General features: G+C 35.4%; 1 protein-coding gene across 21 annotated transcripts in view; it reads left to right on the forward strand.

Annotated features, from left to right (window-relative positions):
• The window catches only part of ADAM23 (ADAM metallopeptidase domain 23), a 115,346-nt gene that overhangs the window by 62,563 nt on the left and 24,926 nt on the right, over positions 1-27,857 (forward strand). For 20 of the 21 annotated variants that reach the window (XR_003257429.1, XR_003257414.1, XR_003257431.1 and 17 more), the window contains 15 exons: positions 3,396-3,467; positions 6,110-6,276; positions 9,391-9,475; positions 10,079-10,169; positions 11,718-11,766; positions 13,899-13,998; positions 17,322-17,393; positions 18,133-18,219; positions 18,774-18,854; positions 20,477-20,527; positions 21,006-21,069; positions 22,684-22,789; positions 24,296-24,415; positions 25,399-25,567; positions 26,659-26,770. Coding sequence is in view for 17 of the 21 variants with exons in the window: in XM_026089362.1 (XP_025945147.1) it covers positions 3,396-3,467; positions 6,110-6,276; positions 9,391-9,475; positions 10,079-10,169; positions 11,718-11,766; positions 13,899-13,998; positions 17,322-17,393; positions 18,133-18,219; positions 18,774-18,854; positions 20,477-20,527; positions 21,006-21,069; positions 22,684-22,789; positions 24,296-24,415; positions 25,399-25,567; positions 26,659-26,770 (1,426 nt within the window). In the remaining 4 variants the exon portion in view is untranslated. The remainder of the gene's footprint in view (positions 1-3,395; positions 3,468-6,109; positions 6,277-9,390; positions 9,476-10,078; positions 10,170-11,717; positions 11,767-13,898; positions 13,999-17,321; positions 17,394-18,132; positions 18,220-18,773; positions 18,855-20,476; positions 20,528-21,005; positions 21,070-22,683; positions 22,790-24,295; positions 24,416-25,398; positions 25,568-26,658; positions 26,771-27,857) is intronic. The other variant, XM_026089429.1, reaches the window with a different exon arrangement.

Raw genomic sequence — 27,857 nt, forward strand, 5'->3', positions numbered from 1 at the left:
TGACATCGAAGTTTTGTATTACAAACCAAAGGTGATAATTCCATTTATGATCTACACTATAGAAGTCTTATTCGTACGCTAGGTTGTAGACATAGGTTCAAAAGAAATAGCTGGGACTGTGTAATATTTATTTGTTAAAGTCCTAGAACATGTGTACCCTGTGCTGTGTTTTATTCTGGTGAATAGTTGTTTTTTGTACATTGGTAGATGGTAAGACTGCGTTGGTATTCTAAATATACAGGCTGGAGGACTTTTCTAAAGTAATTCTTTGAGTCCAATAGCTACATTTTAGCGAGAGCCATATCTATTATGGAAAAATACTCAGTGTGGGTTTAAAAGTTTTCTAGTGATGCAGAATGTTCTGCAACCCACAGCAAGTTACCCTAATAGCAACCTGAATGTACCTCATTTTGAGTTTGGCCTGGCCTTGTGTAGCTTTCTGGGCATCAACTCTTAGTATGACTTTGCTCCTATGTGAACAAGACTTCTTTTTTTTTTTTTTAATATATATCAAATTGTGTTGATAAAACAGTTTCTGTTTATTTTATGTGCAAGTAAAATCACCTTTTAAATTTATAGAAAAGTATGGAACTCCTTGAGTCTCTCATTCTACAGCATATTTTCCCAATACTGTATGTTGTTGTTTTGGACTCTCTGTCAACACTAAAGGAGGTTTTTGAAGAGTCAGAAATAGTTGGGATCAGAATAGGATGCAGTATTGTGTACCCATTCCAGGGCTGAATAGACAGGTAACCTTCCTCATTTCTGGTTAATAAATCATAGAAATAGTCTGGGCTAAAAATAACCTGTCCTTCATCTGTGTCACTTCACCAGTGTAGGGGGAATGCTAATGAGTGGGAGGAGTAGGGTGGGAACTTCTTAAACTCTTCTCACTTGTAAAGCCAACTGTTAGGAAACCGTGTTCTAAGGGTGATTCTCGCATGGTAGTTGTATAGAGGGAGCACACAGTAACTGCAGTTAAAGATATTTTGTCATCTTGTCTGAGGTCTGTGGTTCGTGTTCCTTATGAAGAGATGATATTTGTCTGTCTGTGTCGCTGGCCTCTGGTGTTAGGTGCTTAAAGGATGACCACCCTGTTCACTACACTTGTTACGGACACTAATTGTTGTTTCCTCTCAAGCTTTGTTTGTTAGAACTCTAGACCACAAGTATTCAACATTATTTGCTTCAGAGCTGTCAGTGACTCGGAMGCAGGTGATGATGCTTTTCAAGGAGTAAAATGGATATACTTAAGGAAGTGTTCACAGTTACAAGTTAAGGGCTACCAATCCAGAGCTTATTAAGAGTAYTTTTAAGTTTATCTGCTTACCAGTAGAGGGCAGATTTCTCCTGTAACAAGGTTCTGTGTTGGAAGCGATTATGTTAAACCTCTTTGGATATTGTGTTGTTAAGTGGTTAATATTACACATTTTCACAAAACTTTCATTTCTTGTAACACTAAAGGCACAGTTAAATTTAATTAAGTTTTTGAACGTTTTACAGGCTTATCTTTTTAATTTCTGTTTTAGAAACTGTGCTTAAAGGTATATCAGTACGTTATCAGTATTGGTTTTAGGATRTAAATATCTTACTGAAAACCAAGAACTTTTTTTTCAAGCATATTATTTTAGCTTTCCACTTCTGGGAAAGCTTGGGATTGTCTTAAAACAAAAACAAAGCAATCTTTCCCCCTTCCTAATGACCCCCTCCATTATTTTGTACTGGTGTCATGATTCCGTAGGGAACAAAGAGAATCCTGTGATGTGGCTACTATTTTCAGTGTATATTTTAAAGCTCCTACTAGCACTGCTGAAAGCACTTTGTTTTGAGAATAGTTATAGGGGTGGGGTCCCTGCAGACCTATGCAGTAGGATTCTGGGGTATTAAAACCATCTGTGCATATGCAGGTAAGAAAGCATCATGGAATTTAACAGTGAATAACTACATATGTAAAAAACTTATCTTTCTGCATTCAAATGAATGAGCCTCAGCCAGTATTAAAGAGTTTGAACTGTGTGTTATCTGTATGGCATTTCATGTATATAAAACTGGAATACTTGTGCAAAAATAACTGGAATTTAAAGTAATGGAATTTTTTTTAACCTAATAATATATTGGGGATTTCATATCTCTTGAGATCAATTTGAGAAACATAGATTATTTCACTCTATAAGTATAGATGTCTTTCAGTTTTGTTTTAACCTTGGATCCAAGCATAATCATGGAAACCAGGGAGCTTCTGTTTTGTAATGCTGATTTAGGAGGGTAGTTAATCATGTGTCTAACTTCTTTTGGATGAGAGAAGCTCCTCAGTTGCTCAGAGAAGAGTCTGAACCCTCTTCTTTCAAGGCCTCACGTGGAGTGCCATGTTTGAGAGTAAGAATAGCTGACACTTTTGTGGAACTTGATAATGTCGCTCATTAAGTGATGAGATGTGTTGCTTTTAAGCAACAGTTGAAATTAAAGATTTTTTTAGAATGCTTTACCTTTCTATGCAATTTCTATGTAATTTTATGTTCCTTTTCTATGAAATCCTGAMGACTTTATTTTTCTTATTGCAAATCATATTTTGTAATACAGTTTTGGTTTATAATTTTATTTTATTTATTTTTTTTTTAAGTTGTGGGTTCATACTCAGATACCATAGCAGCATCTTTGGCAAATTTGAATTTGAACAGAGAGGACTTTGCAGAGCAGGATGTGGAAAGACATATAACTGTTATATTGACATGCACAGGAATTAGGAAGCAGAACTTGCAGTACAGCTCATCTAAATCTACAAAAATGGAAGAACTTCAACATTAAGAACATAAAAGATATCTAACGTAACTCTTTCAATATTCAAATGCACATTTACTTTCAGCATGCATTTCCTCTTTCTTTTGCCTGTTGGCATAACTGATGCTACTGTTCATAAAAATCTGGTCCTATACCAGAGGCAGGATAGCTTTGCTAAGAGCTGTACACAGGACAAATGATAAAGGGGTCGTCTTCATGTCTTGTAGCCATGATATATAGCTAGCAGAGTTTGGTATTTAAGTCATCAGGTTAAGCATAGCTTTAACGGGTACAGCACCTTCTCAATTTTGAGCTCTGGAGGACTCTGTTTACTTTTAATTTTCTTTTGAACATTTGAACCATGGTTCTAAATAGGAAACTTCTTACGGCTAAGTGTTCCTTTTGGCGGTGTAAAAGACTCTCTAGCAGCCATGGCTTCCTTTATCTCKCAGGGTTTCTTGAACATGAAATATATGCTGTGATCTGGGAAGAGGATTGTTTTGAGTTTTCACTTAGCATGCCTTAAAATACTAGTTTTCCTTCCTTGTTGTAGAAGTAAGGAATTGGTAGTAAATATTCAAGTTTTCACTGTTTTCTATTTTTTTTTCTCCTYCTAGTTCAAAAAACATCGTTCTTCAAATGCATACACGAACAATTTTGCCAAGTCTGTGGTAAACCTTGTGGATGCTGTAAGTATCACTATGACTTCTGAAAACTGTATCAGTGACTTTATTATTTTAGCAGCCAATTTAGAAAGTTTAATATTAGCAGATATCAGGATAAAAAAAAAAACATATAATGAGCAGCTGTAAGAGTTAGATTTTAAAACTCATTTCCAGTTTCTCTGCAGAAAAATAGCTGGAGGTAAATGTGTAAGAAACCACCAAATTATTCTTGATGTTTTTCTCAAAGCTTGCAACTACTACAGTTTGCTTTTGGCAGAGGGGATTTGGAACTTTGAAGGAGCTTTCTGTATCTCTCACTGCTTGAGGATGAGATAATAGATTTTAGATTCATGAAACGCTCACAGGTTCATGAAATGCCCATAGTTGCCCTGAGTGGTTGAAGCTGACTGTAGTTCAGAATGGATGCACCCATTTATTGGGAGAAAAACAGAAGGTGTGAATAAAAATTCTCCTTTGTAAATCTGTATTTATAGTTTAAAAACAAAAAGTCTCATTGTAATACATTATAAATGGGTGGCACTGACAGATACCATACTTACCTATGACTAAAATCAGAGTAATTTTACATAGAGCATATAAACTAAAGGTAAGATTTATGGTAAAAATTGACTTTGTCTCATTTTTGGGGCAGCAGCCACACGCGTTTGAAGCCGTTTGTAGTGAAAGCAAGACAGATTCTCTAGCAGTCATGAATACAATGCCTGTCAAAACTGTGACTTGGAGTCCACTTTCCATGCRACATCATTGATACTAATAGAGCTGTGTGATACGATTCAATGCAAAATATTGTCCGTGGTTTGCTTAGTATAGAGGAAGCAGTACAGTATTTGTGCTTAATATCTTGCATATAAAGTACAATGCACATTGAAAATTTAGGTAAATATATTGTACATGAAATACTGGAAATGTTTTGAAATATTTTCCAGTAACAATCTGAAAATGCCTATACTTTGAATAAGAGATACTAGAACAGATGAAGATATAAATAATAGGAATAATTAGTTTGTGCACTTTATATTACATATTTCCAAAGAAATAGTGGCATCTTTATTTTTTCTTTTCCAATCATTGTTTCTTGGTATTTTCTCTGCGTTTCAACAACAATTATTTAATCTGTTTTTCCTTTCTTTAACTGTTCTTTCTGTTTTTCCATCTTGCTTTGCTCTGTGTGTGCATGTGCATGTGTGAACAGTTCCACTTCTCTCTTTAAATGCAACATGAAAAATAGCAGGATTTTCTGCCTTGTTATTCCCTTGTGTTCATAGGGAGTGGGCTGTATTTCTTACTGAAATATTATTGGAAAAATGATACAGGCTTTCAGAGACTGCCAGTTTTTCTGATCCCTCTTTCATCCTTCCCTTCCTGTTCACTTCAGTTTTCTTCTCAACAAACACAAGTAAAGGCTTTGTTGAGCCAGCCATGTACAATTTCTGGGTTTTAATTTTATTGATTTTTCACATGGAGTTAACCATTTTCTTGTGTATGTCCTCAGCCTAGCTCCTTCAGAATAAGACATATTAATATTCTTTTTTCCTTAAAAGTTCTTGGACAAAATTGAGCTTGCCTGGTTTCCCTCTCTTGCTCCTATGTTTATTGTCTTCTTTCTAAGCTGAATATTATACCATCAACTTTTTATAAGGATAATGCTGCCTTTGATACAAAAAAGCATGCCAGCAAGTGCTAATTTGTTCAGTATATATAGCTATTATAACTGCAAGAGGATATTTGCAATTCAYGCTGTGTATCATAAGTATAATTTGGAAAAAAGATAATAAAATTGTATGTTTAATATGGTGACTTGTGGAGATTACCTAGTAAGTTGACGTTTGTATATTTTATGGATTAACCAGCCAGTGGATTAATCATCCAATGTTTTTAGATCATAACTAAATATATTTGATCAGTAAGTGTTCTTTGTGCCCAGTATAATGCAGAACATCTGTTATAGATATATAGAATGTCTCTTGTAGATCTCCAGTTTCTGAATACATTAGTTAATAAAATTCGGCATTTTATGGCCTAAACTTCTAGAGAGCTGCTGTTTTATCTCAGAAGCAAGTATCACGAACAAAATTAAAATGGATATTTTAGAGCTGTTTTGTAATTTTGAGGGCTTAATTGTCATTTACTCATCTACTGTTCCAGTGACATTAAAATTGATATAAATGTTATTACTCTTTATTTCCTTCTCATATTACTTTAGCAGCCTGAAGTGATCRTACTGTAAATGAAAATCAAGCTGTACGTGACTTAAGTTTTGGGTATATTGGGGAAAACTGAGAAGGTGTTTAATCTTGACTTAAGAATTGCCTTTGGCTTTTCCTTGTGTTTTGAGATCRCAGTACTTTATACTTTGCTGATTTTTGTACGAGTTTTGTGCAAAACTCAGTGGTGAAATTATTTGACATGAGACTTRGAAAGGGATAGTTCAAAAAAAGAGCAGCAAGTTATTTTGCCCTCTAAAACATAAAATTCGAGATGATCAGAATAGTAACTTTTAGGAAATCCAAGGCATACCAGCTAACTGTTTCCCCATGTTTCCCTCCTGCTTTATCCCTCTTGTCCTTCCRCTTTACTCTTACTGGCTAACTGTGCATGTTTGACCCAGTGTTCTACTCCTGTGCCTGTCCTGTCTCTGCCCTCAGATATACAAGGAACAGCTGAACACCAGGGTGGTTCTTGTTGCTGTGGAAACCTGGACAGAGAGAGATCGTATTAATATTCACCCTGACCCTCTGCAGATGCTTCACGATTTCTCCAAATATCGACAACACTACATCAAACAGCATGCTGATGCTGTCCACCTGCTCTCGTATGTACTATTAACAATGATTTAGATCATTACAGTTATATATACTTCTATGTCTACTGCTTTTGTCTACCTGTCTCTTCCTGTTTACTTTTTTACTTGATAATCACTACATCAATTGGCATCTGCCTTTCTTAGCAACTTCAATATTTTTTTTTAATGTGTTAGTCTGTTTTAAATGTGTGCAGTATATAGCATGGTCATGTTGATACATGTATAATGAAATTTGAATGTCTTTGCAACTGGGAGACAGTGTTCACATATTCAAAGTGTCTTCTGACAATCTCCTCAGGATACTTAGTTTTGTTAACAAACTCTCTAATGTACTGCTTTCCCGGTAAAAAGCAGGAGAGGGCAGAGCTGACACTATTATGTATCTCCACAAGAGCATTCCAGTTATGCAGCTAGTGTGACATTTGGTAACGGAAGCTCTCCTTCCTTAGAGCAGTAATGATTTTTTTCTGAGCCGCTATGTATGTATGKATGGATGGAAATTCCACTTGCGTCGCTGGGCATAACGTCAAGCCTAAGCAACAGTATTTTTTACTGCACAGCATTGTAAGGATAGAAGAGGAAAACTGTGTTCCCCTGTGCAGCATAAAGATCTTAAGCTTTCTCCCAGCAGCTTGCCCTGTAATGGAGGATGGAATGAAAAATCTCTTCCATTTGGATCTCCTAGCATTAGTTTTCTGCAAARGAAGGTAAAGTTAGGGGATAAAGAAGCTTCTCCAGCCTCTGCCGTAACTGCACTGCCTTAAAACAGACCACACTGTGCTAATTGCAGAACACAGATGCTAACTGCATTTTTTGTAAGATACACAAGGTGCTGGTGATGTGCAGTTTATTTACTTTTATACATGTATTGTGTCACTTGCTGAATAGATGTTCTGGATCTCTCAGTGTTACATGGTTATGAAGTAAGATTCTTTTGTAACATAAAGTATATTTCTCCTTTTTTAACAAAGAGAAGTGATTGAAGAGCGCTACAGGAATCTTGCCCGAATTTATTCATGTTTGTATAACTGAATTCTCAGATCRTTAAGTGTTATTTTATAAAATAATCTCTGAGAAAAGAATATATTAAATAAAAATCAGTGGAACTGCAGGATGAGGTTCCAAACAAGGCGAAATCACAGCTATCCAGCTGTCTGGAATGAAAGATGAAGGTGTCCTGAATAAAAACAAATCTGGAAAGGATAACAGTTCAATGCTGGGCCTGAACTTACTAGAGGTAACTTGGTGCATCTAATGAGATYCCAGCATATGGCTGCAGGGTGGTAGATTGTCAGTTTTACTCCTTTTGCTGTTTATCATGTTCAAAAATTACAAGAAAATTAATCAAACCCAGGTCTCTTCACAATGTTTTGGAATACTAGTATTCTTCACAATAAAAAAGTAGAAGTAAGATTGTTATGAGCAGCCACTTTTATTAAATGGATCCAGCAAAAACTGAGAATCAGATATAATTGCAATCATATGCTAACCAAATCTGACCAAATAACAACATCTAAAGAATATTTAATTTTACAGATCTCACATTCTGTTTTGGGTTAGTGAGGTATCCTGGGCTGCATTAGGAGGAATGTCACCAGCAGGTCGAGGGAGGTGATCCTTCCTTTCTACTCAGCACTGGTGAGACACATCTGGAGTGCTGTGTCCAGTGCTGGGCTCCCAAGTTCAAGAGAGACATGGACATAGTGGGCTAAGTCCAGCAAAGGGCCGCAAAGATGGTTAAAAGACTGGAGCAGCTCTCATGTGAGGAGAGGATGAGAGAGCCGGGACTGTTCAGTCTGGAGAAGAGAAGGTTCAGGGGGGATTTCATCAGTGTGTATAAATATGATGGGAGGGAGAGTAAAGAGGGTGGAGCCAAACTCTTCTCCATAGTATCCTGTGACAGGACAAGAGTCAATGGGCAGAAACTCAAATAAAAGAAATGCGTTTAAACATGAAAAAAAAATTTTCACTGTGAGGGTGGTCAAACACTGAAACAGGTTGCCCAGAGAGGTTGTGAAGTCTCCATCCTTGGAGATATTCAAAACCTGATGGGACACAGTCCTGGGCAGCCTGCTCTAGCTGACCCTGCTTTTAGCAGGGGGGTTGGACTAGGCAGTCTCCAGAGGTCTCTTCCAACCTCAACCATTCTGTGATTCTGTCTATTTTGAAGCATTAATCTTCAAAAGCATTAGCTTTAAGTATTTAGTATGGTAAGGCTGCAATTCAAAAGTTCTGATGGCTGTCAGGCTGCTTCTGAAAACTAAAAAATATACCTGTCTGGATTATCCTTCCATTTAAAAAAAAGGGGGGACAGGGGGAGACTGATTCTGCTATTACAAGATGATTTCATTTTCAAAGGCTGCCAGGGTCATCTGATAGGTAAGCCCAAGGCTGTGTAKATTTGTTCTAATGATTATGAAATTAAAGTATGTATCATTCATAATTGTTTAAAGACATTTTATAAAATAATTTATATCTTGCAAATTATATTAATTCACACAACTAAATTATTTGGAGCTTAGCTGATTTTTAAAAATAAATGTATTTAAAGGTAATTGTTACATGGTATAACAACTGTTCAAAAACAAAAGCACAACGATTAATGGAAAATGAAGAGAGGAAGGGTAAAAAAAAACAATATTAAATTACTTTCCCCTTAGGTATACTTATCTGTCTTAATTTGGAGTTGAAACAAAAAACTGAATCATTTTGGCTTAAGAACACAATTTCAGAAATGTTCAACACTGATTAGATACGTTTCAGTACAGAATTCCTTCTTGACAGATTATAAATTGGAACATATTCATTGTTATCTCTTTAGCGGAAATATTATAATTGCATTTTCTTAMGAATCTGGTACACTTGTTTTTTCTGCTTGGTTTATTTGTAGATTGAGATTGATACTGACCTTACAACATAAACAGTATTTTTGTTGAAGGTTGTGTCTAATTAACTCCTTTGGCGTCTGTGTTCTGTTTGTAAACATACAATAACTTTTGATGTTAGATGGGGATTAATGTGCATGTAATTTACTGTACCATGTGTGGAAGTTTGATCTTTCAGGAAGCTCTTGGTGTCCAGTGTCAATTTGCTATATTTTCTTTATTTTTATTTGTTCATAAGGAATGTGACATTTCATTACAAAAGGAGCAGCTTAAGTTACTTTGGAGGGGTTTGTTCTGTGACCAGAGGAGTAGGAGTGAATGAGGTAATTCTTTTCACCACTAAAATGAAATAAAGTAGGAACTGTATATTATAACCTCAGTGTTTATATATTTCAGTGCTCAGGGCTATAAAGATAACTTAAAAGCATCACTAGCATATTGAAAAGTTGACGTTGTCACAGCCAACGTTGTCACTGTAAGAGGATTGATCTTCTGAGGTGTTGATAATATGTAGTTTTCACTATTCTTTTTTTTTTTTTGACAGTAAAGCTAGAAAAATTTGGTACCTTTGTTTAGATTAATTTTTTTTTCTCAACCCGGTTTTAAATCTATAGTGAAAGTCTGTTGTTATGGCGTGGCTTAATCGTACTATATGAAAACTATCTTACATATATATCAAACACTCTTCTGTGCAAATCAACCAGTGGAGAGGGATTCACTCAGAATAAGAGGGGAAGATTTCTTCCATTAAGTATTTCATTGTTGTTATTTTCTTTATATACACACAGAATTGTGATTGGCTGGACAAAATTACTTTGAAGTAGTGAATACGTTGTAAGCCAAAATGAGCTGGTGTAGTATTCATTATGATAACTTACTTTCCTCCCCCCCCCCCCTTTTTAAATTGCTCTCCTCTTGAAATGCAGTATGGCCTCCCTTTGGCCATGGCACAGGAATTGGCACAAAGTCTTGCTCAGAACCTTGGAATACAGTGGGAGCCAGCAGCCAGGAAACCGAGTATGTACATGGACATGGAGTCTTTTGTCCTCCTTTTTGGCTAAATATAGAGACTGTTCCTTTGTAATATTTTGAAATAGATACTAAACTAGCTGCAAATGTAGAATAAGAAATGCTACTTTTGGATATATAAAAAAAAAAGTAATAGAATTTGAGTTTAACCAAGGTAAGACCCACCAGTTTAGGACTCATTTTGCAATGACTCTGATGTTCTGAGTCAGGAGGTTAGATTTATAAATGACATAGGTATAATGCAGAAACATCATTAATTTAACTCAGAATTCATTATCTATCATAACAGAATCTATAATGTAGAACTATCACTRACTTCTTTTTTTTAATTAAAAACCCCCCCCTAATTTATAATTGAAGAAACAGCAAGAAGCTGTAACCTAGAGGGTGACATTAGCTCAACTTGTATCTTRCTGCTTCAGAAAACCAGGCTGATGTAGCCTTAACGCAGGGTGTAGGTACAAAACTGCTTCAAAAGCCCTTTTTCAGACTAAACAAAATCGGTGGGTTTTTTTCCATTCATATCTTGTAAGCAGATTTGCCACTTTGTCCTTTTGCTTCTTCAGTAAAAATGTCAATGGTAATACTGACTTTATTGGACTCGCTTAAGAGATCTGTTAATTAGAAAGTAGTGTGGAAAGGCTTAAGAAATACTGTTTTATAAAGCATCGCTTCTGGACAGTATAAACTTGGAAATTGTTGAAGTATTTTCTGTGTCACTGATTTCTGATTATGGGTAAAACAGAGTTCATATAATTTGGAAATCACTTTTTTTTTTCTTTTAACTGTAAGTGGGGGTTGTTAAAAATGCTACATTAGTTTCCTTATTTGGATGCCTTTTATAGAGAAAGATTACTGAATGACCTAGGTAGAGAAATAATCATATAAATAATTTGTGAATGCTTGTTATTGTGAAACAGTATGGATTTGCTGTAGTAACCAGGATACAGAATCTTTGTTTAAGATATTCCTTGTTTTAGTAAATGATTTTTATGAATAGCTTATAACTGTTGTTTTACTGACCATAAGATATTGCTCATTTGTTTTTATTTTATGAATTCTGTCACTGTTGACTTGCATGCTGTAGCTGTAAGTAAACTGTAAATTCACTTTCACTCAACTGCTTTTTTAATGCCTGTTTGATTGGCTGATTTACATATTACTACTAAGAATCTAATGCCATGGGGGAAAAAAGTGGCCTATTCAGTAATAAATCTCCTTCAGGGTGTTCTGTGCTCATTTTAGGGAAGAAGGTGTGTCACAGAGGAAATACGAACATTTTAAATCTATCTTTAGCCTTCTATACTGCCTGAAACTTGAGTCAAAACATGCAAGGACCACATTTATTGCAAGTGTATTAGCATCCCTTCAAGTGGGCTCTGTTCATTTTTAGGGCTAGATTCTGTACAGGCAAGCAACCATATAACCTGTGTATAATTAGTTAAGGTCCATTTTTATAGCAATTACTTTATACTTATTGTAAGCGTTTTTATAACTGCTTTCCTTTTCTATTGTATTTTGGTCTTGTCTGAGAAGAGTGTGACTGCACTGAATCCTGGGGTGGTTGCATCATGGAGGAAACAGGGTATGTAATAATTATCAGTAATTTGAGGGCTCTGAAATGAGTTCATAATTTACATTATGATATAAGTATTTACGTATTGGATTTTATCCATGTGTTTTAGTACTAATAAATGAAAAACTAAAGGCAATTGGAACAACCCAAATGTATAGGTCATTGATTTCAGCAATTCACCCCCTCTGCTATTCCCATTTTAGTAAGATATTCACACAGAGCTTACAATTTTGATGTTCAATGCAGTGTTATCACTAATGCTATGAATGTTTACAGTGATTCAAAAGTAAAGAAAATACATTTTCATAAGATAAATCTAGTTATACTTTTTATATGCAGCTGAAAAGTATTATAATACAGTTTTGGTAAGTGATATTTCCATTTCCCTCCCAAATTTGAATTAAATTTTTTTCCAGTGACCTCAAAGTTCAAATTTTGAGTGGGCATCGACATCAGATCTACTTCTGTTCCAGTGAATAGAAGTAGAAAGCTGAATTCTTTCCTGATTTCAGCAAGTGCTCTCAGTCTTTGGCTAAATGGTCAGTGAATTCTGAGGGTAAAGCATATCTTTATGGGAGCAGATGTGGTTTCCTTGCCTTCTACCCACATATGCTGCCAAAGATTCTTTTCTCCACTGTAAGCAACTGGTTAGAAAAGGATAGCTTCTGAAACATAGGTTTTTGAGTCTTTAATTGAGTCTTTTCCTGTGAGAACTCGTGGTCACTGTGAAAGCTCCCTCATTTGCGCAAAAGTCCTCGCAAGAATTAATTGTAAATAAGACAGAAGGAGCTTACTCTCTTCATATGAGATACTTGGAAATTGGTCACTTCAGTAGAATTATTGTGTGGCTTAATCGATCCTTTCCCATATCCTTTCCCATAGACTTGTAATTGCCAGCAGCCACCTCATGAACGCAATACTTTTTTTTTTTTTTTTTTTTAATATCCAGGAAGTGGATTTTGTAGTTGTAATAGAATAATTCTATGGGAAAAATGTCAGCTCAGCAGCAGTCAAACAAATCAAATGTTAGGAGCTGTTGGGAAGGGAATAGAGAACAAAATGGAGAACATTATTATGGCACTGATTGCCCCCATCTTTAATAGCATGAGCTGTTCTGATTCCCAAATCTTAAAACAAGCTTAATAAAATCGGAAAACCTACATAAAAAGTCAAAAAGGTTCCTCAAAGGCATTGGACAGTTTCTATGTGAGAAATGACTAATAAAACAAGGTTTCATCAGGCTGGGAAAGAGATGAGTAAGAGGGAATATGAGAGAAGTCCGTAACATCACGAACGGCATAGGAAATGATCACTGTCTCTTCCAGTGTAAGAACTAGGGAAACATGAAATGAAACTAGCAAATAGGTGGCAGAACATAGATGATGAAATTGTTCTTCTACCAATCTTTAACTAAGCTGTGAAACTCCTTGCTATGGCATCTTGTAGATATTTAAGGAGACTGGACAAACTCATGGAAGAAAAATACAATGAAGATTATTAAATAAGGCAGAACAAGGCTTCCAGAGAAAGTCCTTGAGCTGAAAATTGTTGAAAGTGGGAAGAATATTCTGCAAGTAGTAATGCAGTGCTCTGTTCTCTGCTTTTCCCTGGCTGTATTTTCTGAGCCATAGTCAGAGATGGAATATGGGCAAAGTGTATTTGTAGTCTGACACTGTACAGCTGTTTTTTTGATTACAAATACTTTTAGATTAAAAATTAACCCTATTAACAGATGACTTGAACAGTTTTGAAACCCTGGCATGCAATCAGGGATCTGGAATGTAATCCATCATTTAAACTGAAGCTGCAGCAAAGGTAAACCCAATAAAACATTGGATTATACAGTCAAGAAGGTGCATAGCAACTGTTATGATAATGTAGTTTCACATATATTGGGAAGATTAGAAGACTACATTTTCACTACATCATAGATCCATACAACAAAAAATGCAAAATCTTTTAAAACTTTTTTGTTTGCTTTTATTTTTGAGATATAAGACTGAACTGACATACTGTTGCGCATAGTGGTTGTAAGAAACTGGGATTTACAGTATTAGAAAAGTGTTGTGACCCCTTCCTCCCCCTTCTAGTAATTGTTGGTGTTTCAAGGCATTTACTCAGTTGATTCTTTGCCATTTTAGGGTATACCATTCCAGGAAGTTCTCCAAGTGCAGCATTGCAGAATACAAAGAATTTTTGCTTCGTGGGGGAGGTGCTTGTCTTTTCAACAGGCCAACAAAGGTAATAAATGTGTTGGCAGTGACGTCCTCTGCTTCCATTATAATGAAAATGAAATCATTTCACTAACTCCTGTCTGATTTATTCAAACGTCTGTGTGGGAATTATAGATTTTCTTGAGGTTATTTGTAATTAGCTGAATGTTCTTTCCCAGGCAGAGTAATAACATTTTAAAGTAATTTTAAGGGGAGTCATGTGACTTGCATTCCATCAATTCTTTAGGCTCAAATAATGACAAATCTTGCAGTTTGATTCACACAGCTAGACACAGCCCCATTCAGCATGAATACACTACTTATTAAGCTGGAAGTAGCACAAAATAAATCCGGAGGTGAGGTCATAGCGAATGCTCCATGTCCACTCAGTTCTCGGACTTTGTGCATGAGGGTGTTGAGAAGAATGCCAATTACCATTAGAAATCAATAACTTACTTCATATAAACTTTAACAGCCTGTGGTTATTATCCAACTTAACTTCATTTAATTTCAAGTCTACAGCTAATAAGCTTTGTAATTTATAACTGTTTCCTTGTACCATCCATTGTGTTTTTTTCCTTTAAAACCTGTAAGTTTTATAACTCACAACTTTTTCTAACTAAGGCAGTAGTAGCGTGGCATCCGTTTAAAGCTGATTACTGTAAAAATATTCCATGTGGCTCTTTTTGCAATGTAAGATCAATCCAAGGTGTTAATATTCTATCTAATGATGATACCAGACTTGATGTCCTTGTAGAATTTAATGCCATGAGACTGTTAAGTTGTTCTGTTTACTGTGCTGTATCCTTTGGGAGATCACCACCTTACAAAACTGGCTAAAAAATTTTGCTTGTTACTGTGCTTTTTCCCAGGGTAGGTTGTTAGCAATCTCGGCTTGTATATGTAACTGCAAAAGAGAATAAGTAGCGAGACAGAAAAACAGTTTGATTTTGTGTCATTAAAATAGGGTGGTGGTTATTTAGCAAGGTAAAGTGAACGAGTTGCCAAATTGACTGCACACAAAATAAAAATCTGGTTTACTTCAGTGAAAATGTTCCCAGGAGAATGGTTGAATTACCTCTATATGTCTGTTATTTGTGTTAATGTTTCACAACTTTGAAGTTCAAGGACTATTTATCCCTTTTGAAAATAAAAATACATGTTTTTGAATCCTGTTATTTGGAGGCCGGGAGGTAAGGTGCAAAATAGTGTATTTAGCCGTTAGGTAAACAAAATGTAGTTGTGTTATGCAGTCATCTTAATCCTATTTTTAATTATAACCTTTTAATTAGACTTTGACAGGTATGAATGTTTAGAGGTTCCTGATTACTATCTGATAATGCTATAGGAATTTCTGTGTTTTTTGTTCCGGGGGTTTGGAGGTTTTCCCCCTTCCAACTCTCTGGTTGACCTCCTTCTGTTGTCTTGTCAGCTACAGGTCAAATAATCAAGTCTGCTTGATGGAGAAGTGAATTTCAGGCTCAGAATAAGAGATCTTGCTGTTTCCACTGAAGTATAGCAGTAACAATGGCTTAGAGAGGAAAAAATGAAGTTACAGTTTTTTCGAATCATGTTGACATTGCTAGTGAAGAAGAGTACATATGGGTGTTGCCTCACTGTAGTTTTGCCTCTGGCACCCCAAACTGTAGGTACTATTGATTACGTATGCAGTTTTTGTGACAAGAGGAAAATATTTTCTTTATTTGTGATTAGGTACTATTGTTTCTCATTTTTTCAAAAGTACCTAAGAAGAATTCCCTCCAAGTTTATAAGTTGTATATATTGTCTTTTTAAATATTACATTTCATATCTTGGTGATTTTCAATAGTTATACTGCGATTAAGCCCTTACAGAAAGAACATCATGTTTACTCGCATGTTTCACGTGCATCGAGCTGTATATTTATCTGATCTCATCTTTACTTGAACTTTCAACCATATTCAAGTGATGACTGTGTTTCTGTAGCTAGTAACCCAGTTGACCTGGACTTCATTCTTTCAGGGTTTTAGTACAGAACTATTACCAAAAACAGACAAGGATTTTGCAAAATTATTTCTGTGATAGGTCTGAAAAATCATCCTTAATTTTCTTTTAAACAAAATTATGTTATGTGAGACTAGTGTGGAATCTGAAGAAGCTTATGAAATAGCTCACTGCATGTGAAAAAAAGAAATTTAATTCCATATAGATTCCATTATAGATTTTCTCTATAAAAAATGACAGAGAAATGATGAGAGCAAGAAGAGTTTTAAAAGTGACCTTGCATGAATTAAGCTCTTCTCTGACTATTTTCAATTTGTAGAGCTTAGCAGTCGCAGAAAGTATCAGATTGTTACTAACAGTAGGTGTCCCAAGAATTAGAACAGAGCAAGCGGAGAGGTGAAAAATGGAAATTTGAATGACAAAACTGTAAATAGGAAGAAACTAGTTGAACATTGTAATTGGCAAATGAGTAATGAAATGTAATTAAAATTGTTAAAAACTACTATGATGGTTCCGTGCATAATGTARTAACTGTCCCATAGAACAGCAGAACCTAAGAAAATGCATACAACCTTAAGATCTTTAGCCCAATGCTAGGGCCTGACAAGAGTTTTGATTTTATTAAATATATATATGCTTGGATTAGCACTCAGGTTTTCTTTCTTGCCTCCATCAGAGGAGGAAGTCTCACTTGTGAAGTAAGAAGAACTWGTGAAGAGCTAATTTCCTGAATATTAATGAGGGAATATATTTTTTCTCATTTAACTTTCATCCTGAACTGTAAAACTTATCTCAATTGTATATCTCTGGCCCTAGAAATAACTGTGCAGCAGTATTTATATATGGTTGTGTTACCCTCTTTAACTTAAGGATAAGACACACAGAACTTCCTGTTGGTAATGTTTCTTACTGTTAATTATTTTCATGTGCAAATATGTCACACTAGAATAGGCAGTAGCTAATTGCATGAGCAAGTATAGGTGCCTGTGTAGATCCCAGAGATCTTATTACCAACTGGTTTCTTAAAAGGAATTGTTAAAGAAATGGGAGTGTGTAGAATTGAAACCAAGTTCAAATGTTATCCCCTAGAGTATTACTTTCTTAATTCTGGGTGTATCATTTTCTGAGATCAATATTTTCCCAAAGATGGTTGGGAATCATGGTTTAGCTGAGCATCTTTTATGTCTGCACAGTTTTAACTAGTTGCACTTGAAAACCATGCTAAATTCTCTATCACAGCAGCAAGGGACATATTCTCTGTGGGAGGGTGACTCAGTAGCATTGCAGAGATGGGCTGTGTGTGGAAAAAAAAAGTCAATTCATACTGTTTTTATTCTTATTTTGGTGGTGGGGTTCTTTTGCTTTCAGCTGTTTGAAACTACTGAGTGTGGAAATGGGTATGTAGAAGCAGGAGAAGAATGTGATTGCGGTTTCCGAATGGCAAGTAAAGAGTTCTTATGTATTATTCCACAAGTCTCTCTCACAAAATATAATAAATTATATGGTAGGTAAGGGAGGGGGGAAGGTTATYGAAATAAACTTTTTTGCCTTTGTTATGGAGCAGCTTGATTAGAGGACTGTGTTAAAATATTTTTTACAGTGAAAATGAGTGCAAAGACAGAGCGTATCCTCAGAATAGTCTTCCTTTCATACTGATGAAAAGATGTAGCTGTTCCCAGCATTTTTTGAATCACACTGTAGAAGTGGTTACCCCTTTCCTAAACTGTGCGTTGGAGATATGTGCCTGTGTTCAGACAGAGAACCTGTTGTTTTCTTCTTTTTTTGTAGAAATATTCCAAGAAATTTTCTGCAAAATCTGCCCCTCAGKCTTGAATCTTTGTTTGACTATTTAAATATAATCACATATATAATTAGTTTTCATAATCTTTCTTCTGCATTTAATGCAATTTGACTAAGACGCGTGCAGTGGACAGGCTACTCCAGCCCTATATGAGGCTTCAGAAGATGTGAATATTGTTTGATTGTTGCTATAGCATGTATCACTGTTTTCCCTTTAGATTAATATTTGAGCAGTGCAAAGGATTCTTCCAGCTGATGATTTCTAGTCCTCAGTGCTGAACTGACTCTTGTCTGCTGATACATGATAGTTCTTGGAAAGATTGGGAAGGACAAATTGTTTAAAATGGAGAACTAATAGATCCCTTAATATTTTCTTCAGGAATGCTATGCAGACTGTTGTAAGAAGTGCTCCCTTTCTAATGGAGCTCACTGTAGTGATGGACCCTGCTGTAATACATCATGTCTTGTGAGTGTTGTTGGAATGTATCTGTTGTCTCTTTTCAGTTGTCCGTAGAAGTCATGTATAGCCCATTATAGGTAGTGTGTTTTATGTAGAATGAAGAGGAATAGATTAAATAAACTGAGACTGTGTTATTCCAAATGATAATGTGATTACTACCTGGAATATAAAGCGAATAATAGATTGGATTAGGTATGTATTCGTGTAGAAAATGGCTCTTGTATTTGTGTCATTGTTCATAAAGAATGTTATACTGTAGTTCTGTTTTCAAGTGTACCAGTTTTTCTAAATATTGGAGATGAAAAAAAATTCCATTAAATTTTCAAAGTATTATATACTTCAATTTTAGCCTTTAAAAGACTATGAAACTGAAATCTTGCTAAACACTTTGAAATAACTATTGAGATTGTTTTGTTCTGTTGTTAGCCARGCAAAAAAGACAAATATATGTGAAAACAGTATTTACAGAGTATTAACGTGAGGAGTCATTCCAAACAGGAACCTTGAATTTTGTTTTCACATAATCTTCATCCTCCTGAACTGTATTATTCATTTTCTAGTTTTTCCCACGAGGCTATGACTGTCGATATGCAGTGAATGAATGTGATATTGCAGAGTTCTGCTCCGGAGATTCTGGCCAGGTATGTACGCAGAGGCTTTCTCTGTTTATACTAGCGAAGTTTGTTAGTACTCATTTTATGTCAAGTTAAGAAAAAAATCCAGACTAACAAACTGCGCACTCATATACCTGCCAATAACTATGGAGATTTATTTTTTTCATCCTAAAGGAATTTTTTGAACATACAAATAAACTGTCATAAGCTGAAAAAAAATTATCTAAGTGGACTCAAAATATGACTTAAATTATTTTGCTTGGTTTTTAAAGCTCTTGTGGTTCTTTACATGTATCCATATAGTATTTGTGTTAGATGTCCTCATGTACTCTGTGTGGTCCATAGCATAAATACGAAGAGTATGCTGCAAACATGAATGGGTTCAAATGTAGTAACAATAATTGTATGAATTAAAATAGTTTATAAGTGGCGAAATTGTAGGCAATTATAACTAGGAGTGAAGTGTTATGTTTTTGRGAATGCAGATTTATAATAATTTTTAGAGTTTTGAATCTTAAGCATTTCTCATGCAAAAACATTTGGCTAATACTTGAAAGTATAGGTAACAAAGAGCAGCAAAAAAGGCTATTGTAACTTGARTTCTTTTAGATAGTCATCGTTTGGTTCATCTACCATTTTCACAGAAACTTTGACTCTTTAGGTAATATATGCTCCCTTTCAGTATTGAGCATTTAGCTTCAAAATTGTATAAGAACTTCATAACTGCTACAGTCATCCTAATCCTGCTACTGCATCAGGTTCTTAGCTTTGAAAAAAAAAAAGATTCAGGCTAGATCATGTGGCGCTCTCTCTAGGCATTTATTGTAATTACAGATTAAAATAAATTAACAGTAATCTCTTTTTCAATTATCATTGAGACATCCACACTTACAGATATGTAGCTATTGGTGAGATTTTATTGTAAATCTGTCACAAAGGGAGGGAGAAGGGGTTTCTTAAGCTAGAGAAATTATACTCGCTGTTGGCTAATATGGTAGATTGCAGCAGCAGCCCCTTTCAAAATCGTAACCAGTCCCTTTCTGATGAAGAACAGCTTTGGGAACCAGTCTGTTCCTACCTTTAGTAATCTGGGGCTTCCGGAGCTAATGTCTTGTTCATACTGAAAAACCTTCCGTGCCAAGAGAATGCAACAGTTACCGTGATCGTAAAAGCCCCGGCTCTGGCAGCTGGCAGCAACAGAGCGGTAGGCTGCAACTAACCGCTTGCATGCTCTCTCGATGGACCTGGAAGGATGCAGCGGTAGTGCTGCGCAGGAGAGCAAGTGTGGTCCCAGCACTAGTTACCGAATACTCTGTTACTTAGCACATTTGTGCTGCCCTGTATCTTGCCTCACCTCCTTACCTTCCATTAAGAATATGCAGTAAAGTTAGAATAAAACCTTGTTTTTCATGGCTCACGTCTTAGGTAGGATCACATTTAGGAAAGGATATTTGTTTTTTCCATCTGTATTAACTGCTGCAAAGATTCCTGCAGTAATTATAAATTTCAGGGCCTTTAGTTGTCTTGGTTGCTTTATTATGTTATCTACTTTGTGTAGCGTATTTGTCTTCTAAAACCTGAAAATTCCATATGTGATCTTTGATGCATTATTACTGTATACCCAATTAAAAAGATATACTTTTTTTCAGTGTCCACCAAATCTTCATAAACAAGATGGATATGCCTGTGATTCTAATCAGGTATGTAATGTTTTAAAATCCCTGCACATCAGCAAATAGAAACTGACCAAATAAAATTTGTAGGTTTTCTTCACCCTATCTTCCATATTTCTTCATGAGTTTGGTCTTTCAGACATGGATGCTGTTTGTGCATTGTGCACTCTATGAATAGTAAAAATTTCTAGTTTGAATAAAATCTGCTTGATATATTTACATTTTACAGGTAGATCTTTTATTGCACTGCATGTTAATAAGCTCTTTACAGCTCTGTAAGTGAGAAGTATAAAGCAGCTGCTGAAATTTAAGTAAGTATTAGACACCAAAATACTTTGAGAATCTGGGCCAATGTGTGTCCTCTAGTTTTGACAACTACCCAATTCATGAAAGCTATTATACATCCCACTATGTGGATGAAGAATCAAAATGAGACTTGTGCTGGGGGAGGAGAAAGAAGAGAAACAATGTTCAGATCTCTTTTAACATGTTCTGTTTTGTTTAGGGCCGTTGCTATAATGGAGAATGCAAGACAAGAGATAATCAGTGCAAATATATCTGGGGATCTAGTAGGTTGAATTTAACTACCTTAAATATATTTTATTTCCAGTTCATTCTCTCCTTTATTTTGTATTTTTAGGTGGTTGTAGTTTTAGTGTTTTTATTTTTTGTTCTTGCTACTTTCAGTTGAAATTTTCTGCTCAGTGGAATAGAGATTGCAGTGAGAAACTGTGGCTTGATTGCCAAATAAAATTTCAAGTTGTAAACATACCAAAATATTGGTGACTTTGAGTTAATGTTACTGGAAAAAATATTTTATTTTCWGGATTTTTTTTTCTTACAGTTCAAAATGGAAAGGTTGAGGGGTTTTCTGTTTATTTCCTTATCCCAGCTGTGGTTCATGCTAAAGCTGTTCTGCCTTACCTCACTTTCCTAAATCATTCTATATCCAAGAAAAAACCCTGTGTTAATCCCAGGTCTAGCTTAGTACATTAGTATGAATTTAAATATACACAGTACAAATTTAAGGTCAGATGTATGGAGTAAAATAGAATTATACTTGTGATGAATTTTGCTTGCAGCTGAGAAGGGATAAATGCTCTAGGTAATGACTTTGAGATAGTGCAGCAGAGCAGAACTCTCAGGATGTCCTGTACATTAGCACGTAATGTTTTCTTGCGTGCTTTTTCTAAATGTAATGGCTACTGCTGGATGCTGCCTATTTGTGACAGAAGGATCTTCCTTTGGGGTGGGGGAGTCGTTTTACCATTTATTGTTCCTCTTATGCTACATAAATGTAAAATTGGATGGAGAAAACGTTTTCTTTGTCTTTTGATGCTTTTATTTGAGCTATGTGCTGGTATCTCACACTCATGTATTGATAATTTTAAAAGCAATAGTTGTTTTTGTTGACTAATTTCTTTTTTATCTTACACAATAAGATATTTTAAATTGTCTGGATTTTCTTCTGTACAATCATTTTACTGAAGCCACTCTTATTTACTTTTAACATTTTATCTTCTTCTATATAATTCAGGTGCTTTTCTTCATTTATTTTCTAATTTATCTTTTGAAAAATCAGACTGGCTTCTTAGTAAATAGTTATGGTTTAAATCTATCAGTTTGGAAAGTCTGCATGTGCTCCTTTTTAGGAGTAGAAATCACAATCTGACTGTTCAACCTTGTTTTCTTTGTGAACTCCCTGAAAAATAGATAAATAAAATCCTAAGTTAATGTCAGGAAGGTGCTCATGGCATATGTCATATATAAAAATCTTTGGTTTCCTGATGTACAGATCAGGAGTAACTGCAGTGAAGAGAACTAAATTAAATCTATGGGCAACTGAAATGTGTTCACTAAATGTGAACAAAATTAGACCGGAGATATAGTCAAATGGAGACTATAACACTGTCACTATAGAGATTGCTTTTAGCAAAGTCCAAAGCAAATATCGAACATCAGGGATTATTTTTGAAAAGCCATCTGGAGGTGCCAGCAGTTCAATCTGCTTAGGTTCCCACTGTAGTCACTGGAAAATACCATCTGTATACATACACTTGTGCTTAGATTTAAATTTTTTGTGTTAAAACATATAGAGAATTGCCAAAAAAAAATCCATGAGTTTTTGTAGTTCTTGTGTCATCAGTGGATAGTACATTCCTTTTTCCTTTTTTCATCAACAGAGTCTTCAGGATCTGACAAATTTTGTTACGAGAAGCTTAATACAGAAGGCACAAAAAAAGGAAACTGTGGGAAGGATGGAGACCGATGGATTCAGTGTAGCAAGCAGTAAGTTCAGCTTTGTAGAGATGATTTGCCTTTTAAAATAGATTAATATGGTCTAATATTTCCTACTTTTTTCATTAACATTTCAACAGTTGTTTTACATCATCTTGAATCTTCTTTCCCTCACAAGATTTCCAATTCAAAAATGTTCCATAGCTCTGAAAAATCCATGGCTGACTCAACAGTGCAGTTCTAAAGAGCTTCCCACATCTGAGTTTTCAGATAGATACACTGTCAGTTTAATGCGTTCAGAGGAGCTGGGGGCAGGGCAGCATAAAGTCGCACAGGTCACAATATTACAGACACCTCAGATTTGGTAGGGACGAATTGGGCTGCAAGTGCACACACTGGTTTTGCCTGCAGCAACGGCCCTGGAACTGATATCAGATTGTGTTATCTCAAGTTTGTTCCAACCTTTTTTTTAGGCCAGAGAGCAGCCGTCTCTGACTTTAGAAGACATTTGGATGCTATAGAGAAAATGGCTGATTCATTGCATATGATCATGACTAGATGAATATTTGATCAAATTTCCTTTTTGTGTCAATGATCATTCATGAATAGACTTAAATTTCTCCTGATTTATTTACTGTTTTTAATTTTGTAGTGTGCATGAAAAAAATTCAGTCTCTGAATGGTTTGTTTCTTCTTCAACTACTTGATGTTTGTCAAAATGGCATTATATTTTGTTTGGATATTACGTGACTAAATTTTAAGATAGGATCATAAGGAAAGAAGTTTTTAATGGATATTCTTTGTATTCATATAAAGAATATTGCTCTGCTGGCATATATATTGTGAGCCTCATTTGCAGAAAAGCTTTCTTTGTCAGTTAAGAGATGCACAAAAATGGTCTAGCTGAAGAGCCACTTATAATCYATGCAATTTTAACAAATACCGTTTCTGGCTATTTGTATGACTTTGGACAGTTAGAGCAAGAAATGTAAGTTTTAAGCTGCTGCCTGCTATCAAAGATTGCACATATAAATTAACAGCAGATAAAATAGCCCCTTTACCAAAATTCAGACGCACACACCGCCTATTAATGAGTATCATTATGGTTCAATTGTTCTGCAAGGGGAATAAAATGCAATTAAAAATTCAAACTCCACATTAGCATACAGTGTCTGAGCTACTACAGAGAGAAACATAATATAGTCTAGTATGACAAAATTTTGTACAGTTTGGCTCCTTTTAATTATATTGTATTTAGAGCACAGGTACATTTTTGTTTATGCCAACATTAGGTAAATACGATGCACTGGCACCTCAGTTTAAACAGCTACTTGTTTCTGCCTTTGCCATTAATGTTTGCTAGTTAGCATCAGATGCTGCCACTATTATGTACACCAAATAATATTTTATTCCCAAAGTTGTACATTGAAAATGTATCACCCAGTTTACGGTAATACATTATTAATTGTGACCAGAAGCAGTATTACCAGTCTTTCTTTTTGTAAGTTTACTTCATATTACTCCAGTAACTTTTTGATTTATGTTTTCATTTTACAGTGATGTTTTCTGTGGCTTTTTGCTCTGTACTAATCTTACTAAAGTTCCACGAGTTGGTCAAGTTCAAGGAGAAATTATCCCAAGTTCTTTTTATCACCAAGGGCGCATAGTGGACTGCAGGTAAAAGAAAATAATGCAGTGTTCCAAGCTGATTTCTCTCTGTCAAACCCAATCAAATTATGATAGAGATAGATGTAAAATGGTATGATTTTTAAGTAACTAATAACTTAAAGCAAAGTGATTATTCTGAGTGGTATTTCTCCTTTTGATTAAAAAAAAGAAAAAGAAAAAAAAGACTAATACTCCATATTTGAAGTATGTGAAATGTGKGTTGCCCTCCTGATCTCACACTCTGGACCAGGAGCAGAATTTCATGGCCAGAGTTTAATGCTCAGCATTGTGGCTTTTCTGTAAAAATAAATGAATAAATGTTGTCTGTAATTGCCAAAGATCCATATATTAAATGTAATTTTTTTGAGTATTATATTCTCAGAGAAATAGCTTTAGGGAAAGTGAAGGCTGAGGGGGGAGGGCATGGTGAAGAGTTGTGGCAGGATAAGAGGTTAAGCTACAGATTGCTTAAAGGACATGTAAGTGGTTGTAGTCTACTGTCATGCATAATACTGGATTTGTATTTTAAAGACGTTGGCAACATTACTGTTATGCTAAGAATGCTCTCTTGTGTAGTTAGAATCTGAGTGAACAATGGTTTTTAACTCTTCTGTTATTTCCCTTATTTTTTTTTGTTTTTAATGTTACTCCTTTCCCCATTGGAAGTTAGTGTTTAGCATTTTCTAGCAAAAGCATTCTGCAGCATTAAAAATACCCTTGGCTCATCAAAGACTYGATTAAAAAAAAAACAAAAAACCGTAAGGCACCCTTTCTGAGTATTTAAGTCATTATCTAGATTTCTTTTTAGTCTGTCAACCTGAACACTTTTTCAATGCTACAGACAGACAGAAAGACTATAACTTTGCTCATTCTGTCTGTATGCTTGGAAGAGAGAAAGCTCTGAGGTTTTTAGTATCCACACTGACATGTTTAATATTTTCAAAAGACTCTAGTCATAATACTAATAGTATCTTAAAATTTATTTTTCCTAGTGGTGCTCATGTTCTTCTAGATGATGATACAGATTTAGGTTATGTGGAAGATGGAGCTCCGTGTGGCCCTCACATGATGTGTCTGGACAAAAAGTGCCTGCCAATTCAGTCCTTGAACATAAGCAGCTGTCCCATTGGTTCTAATGGAAAAGTCTGCTCCGGTCATGGGGTGAGTCTGTACTGGATGTTAGCAGCTAAGCCTCTTTGGCTCTCTCTGCTATATTGTACTTTAAAATACCTCGTGGACTCCTCTACCTGAAAATCTTCCCAAGACCTGTTGATCTCCTGAAAACAACTGTTAGATTCTCTGGATGACTGCCTTTCTGTTACAACGTGAGAAGCACAGACAAAAATGTTAGGAAGCAAGGTTATTAAATTAGTTCTGTAATTATATCTGAAGTGTTGTTTTTGTTACTAGCAAGAAAGAGCTTTGATGTCAGTTATTATAAAGAGTTTCTGTAATGTATTATCCATATTTCAGGCTACTTGCCATCTCCAGTTAAACTTTTTCCTGCGTAATAAACACCTTTATAAAGTGGTCTTGTGTTATGGAGTTATACCTGGTGACTTAATTAATTAAATTCTAAACTATTGGACCTTAACAGAAATAACATATACTTCTTGAATATATGCCAAGTCTATCATTTTACATTCAGGCACATTATATCCTGTTATTCTATCCATAAATCCATTAGTCTAGATGGTAGGTATGTTTGGCTGAACAAATTCACTAGTCCATGTCTTAACTGTAATATTGATAAAACCCTTCCATTTTAGGCTAGCTGTACTTCACATTTTCCTTAAGGAGAGGCGGAGCCACTGTGGGATTCAGCTGACTTCTGCAGTTTTTACAGATACTTGCTTAAGGGGCTAGACTTTATGCAAGAAAACTTTTTCCTTATGTGTAATTGAAGATGTGAAGTGAATTTGAGCCCCGCAAAGGAAAGTCAGTTGGGTTCAAGAAGAACAACTTTTAAATCAACTTTTTAGTCACTTCTCCCAGCAACACATTCCAAGTTCTTTTTCATGTGGAAAGCTTCGCTTGCTAGCATCTGAGTGTATTCAGAGGGTTAAAGCAAACTTTCAGGTTATTCATGTATTACATTCTTTCTAAACACTCAGTGTTACTGTTAAAATACATAAGTGGATAAATTTTATTCTGCGAATAAAATACCCAATTAGATGTTAAATGAACTTAATAAAATGTGGTAAAAAGGCCATTTCTGTCTTTTTTTTTTTTTCTTTTCTTTTCTTTTCCAGGTGTGTAGTAATGAAGCCACTTGCATTTGTAATTTCTCCTGGGCTGGGACAGACTGCAGCATTGATGATCCTATCAGGGATACTGGTAACAAGAAGGAGGAAGGACCCAAGGGTTTGTGTGATTTCAGTTTTGATGTTCTTTCAAATAATTATGACACATTGGTACATGGTAGTAGAATTAGCGAGAAATACTGTACAGTCCTGTTTAGAACCAGACAGTAAAACTTTGCTTCGTTTAGATGATGTATGTCTGTCTGCTTTGAGAATAGATAAAACTTTTATTTTTCTAACTTAAATGTTGGGAAGATTTCAATACATAAATGTATGTACTTTCTGATATTTCCTTCATTCCTTTTTCTTCATTCTTTACAATTTTTTTTTCTGTAATTGGAAGCTGACTAAACATAGTTCTTATTTTTTTTATATGAGAATTCAGTACTTATCTGTTACTAGAGATTTCCAGTTCCCTTAGCTGTTCTCAGCTGTTTCAGAGAGCTGCGACACAACAAAGGGGAAATTGGAATGTCCCCGGTGAAGAAAGCCTTGGTTTCTTGGTATCAGGTTTCAGTGGGAAGAAAAAGAAATAAATAAGCAATTTAAGGACTTATGCTGTTCTTACAACCATTATTGCTTAGGGTTTTTACTCTTATGTACTTAGTAGATATTTCAGCTGTGTGTGAAGTAGATATACAAAGAGGAGCTATTAGGAAAATAATTTGTCAGAAACATTTCTCAAAAAGGAAGAAAAGCACTTGAGATTCTCTCCAACTTCTCTGCCAAAGAATGTCTTTGGATTGCACTATCCAAGGTTTTTGTTTTCTGTCATCAGGACGTTATCAAACATCAGACTACATTTATCCARAATTATGCATTTAGAGTTAAGTTACCAATAAACAGCTGAGAAACCTGAGTAAAATTTTTCTGCTGTGTCCCAGTTCTAGATCCATCCATCCCTTCTGTAAAGCTGATTGAAAGAAGATAGAGGGGTTTAAAAATGCAGGCCTTGTGGTGCAGACTGTAACTGATTACTCTGTAAAATATCCAGCTTTTCAAAGGAAGACAGAATTTTGGTCTGTGCCTCCATAATGGCTCTGCTTCTGTCTTGCGTGCCTTATTCTTTTGCCCCTTAGAATGGTTCCGGTAGAGCTTTACCAGGGGCTGTTGAAGAGGTCATCTTAAAACAGGTTCCCACTGTGAAG

The sequence above is a fragment of the Apteryx rowi genome, unplaced genomic scaffold, assembly GCF_003343035.1.
Source record: "Apteryx rowi isolate R43461 unplaced genomic scaffold, aptRow1 scaffold_12, whole genome shotgun sequence".
In the NCBI taxonomy this organism is placed as follows: domain Eukaryota; kingdom Metazoa; phylum Chordata; class Aves; order Apterygiformes; family Apterygidae; genus Apteryx; species Apteryx rowi.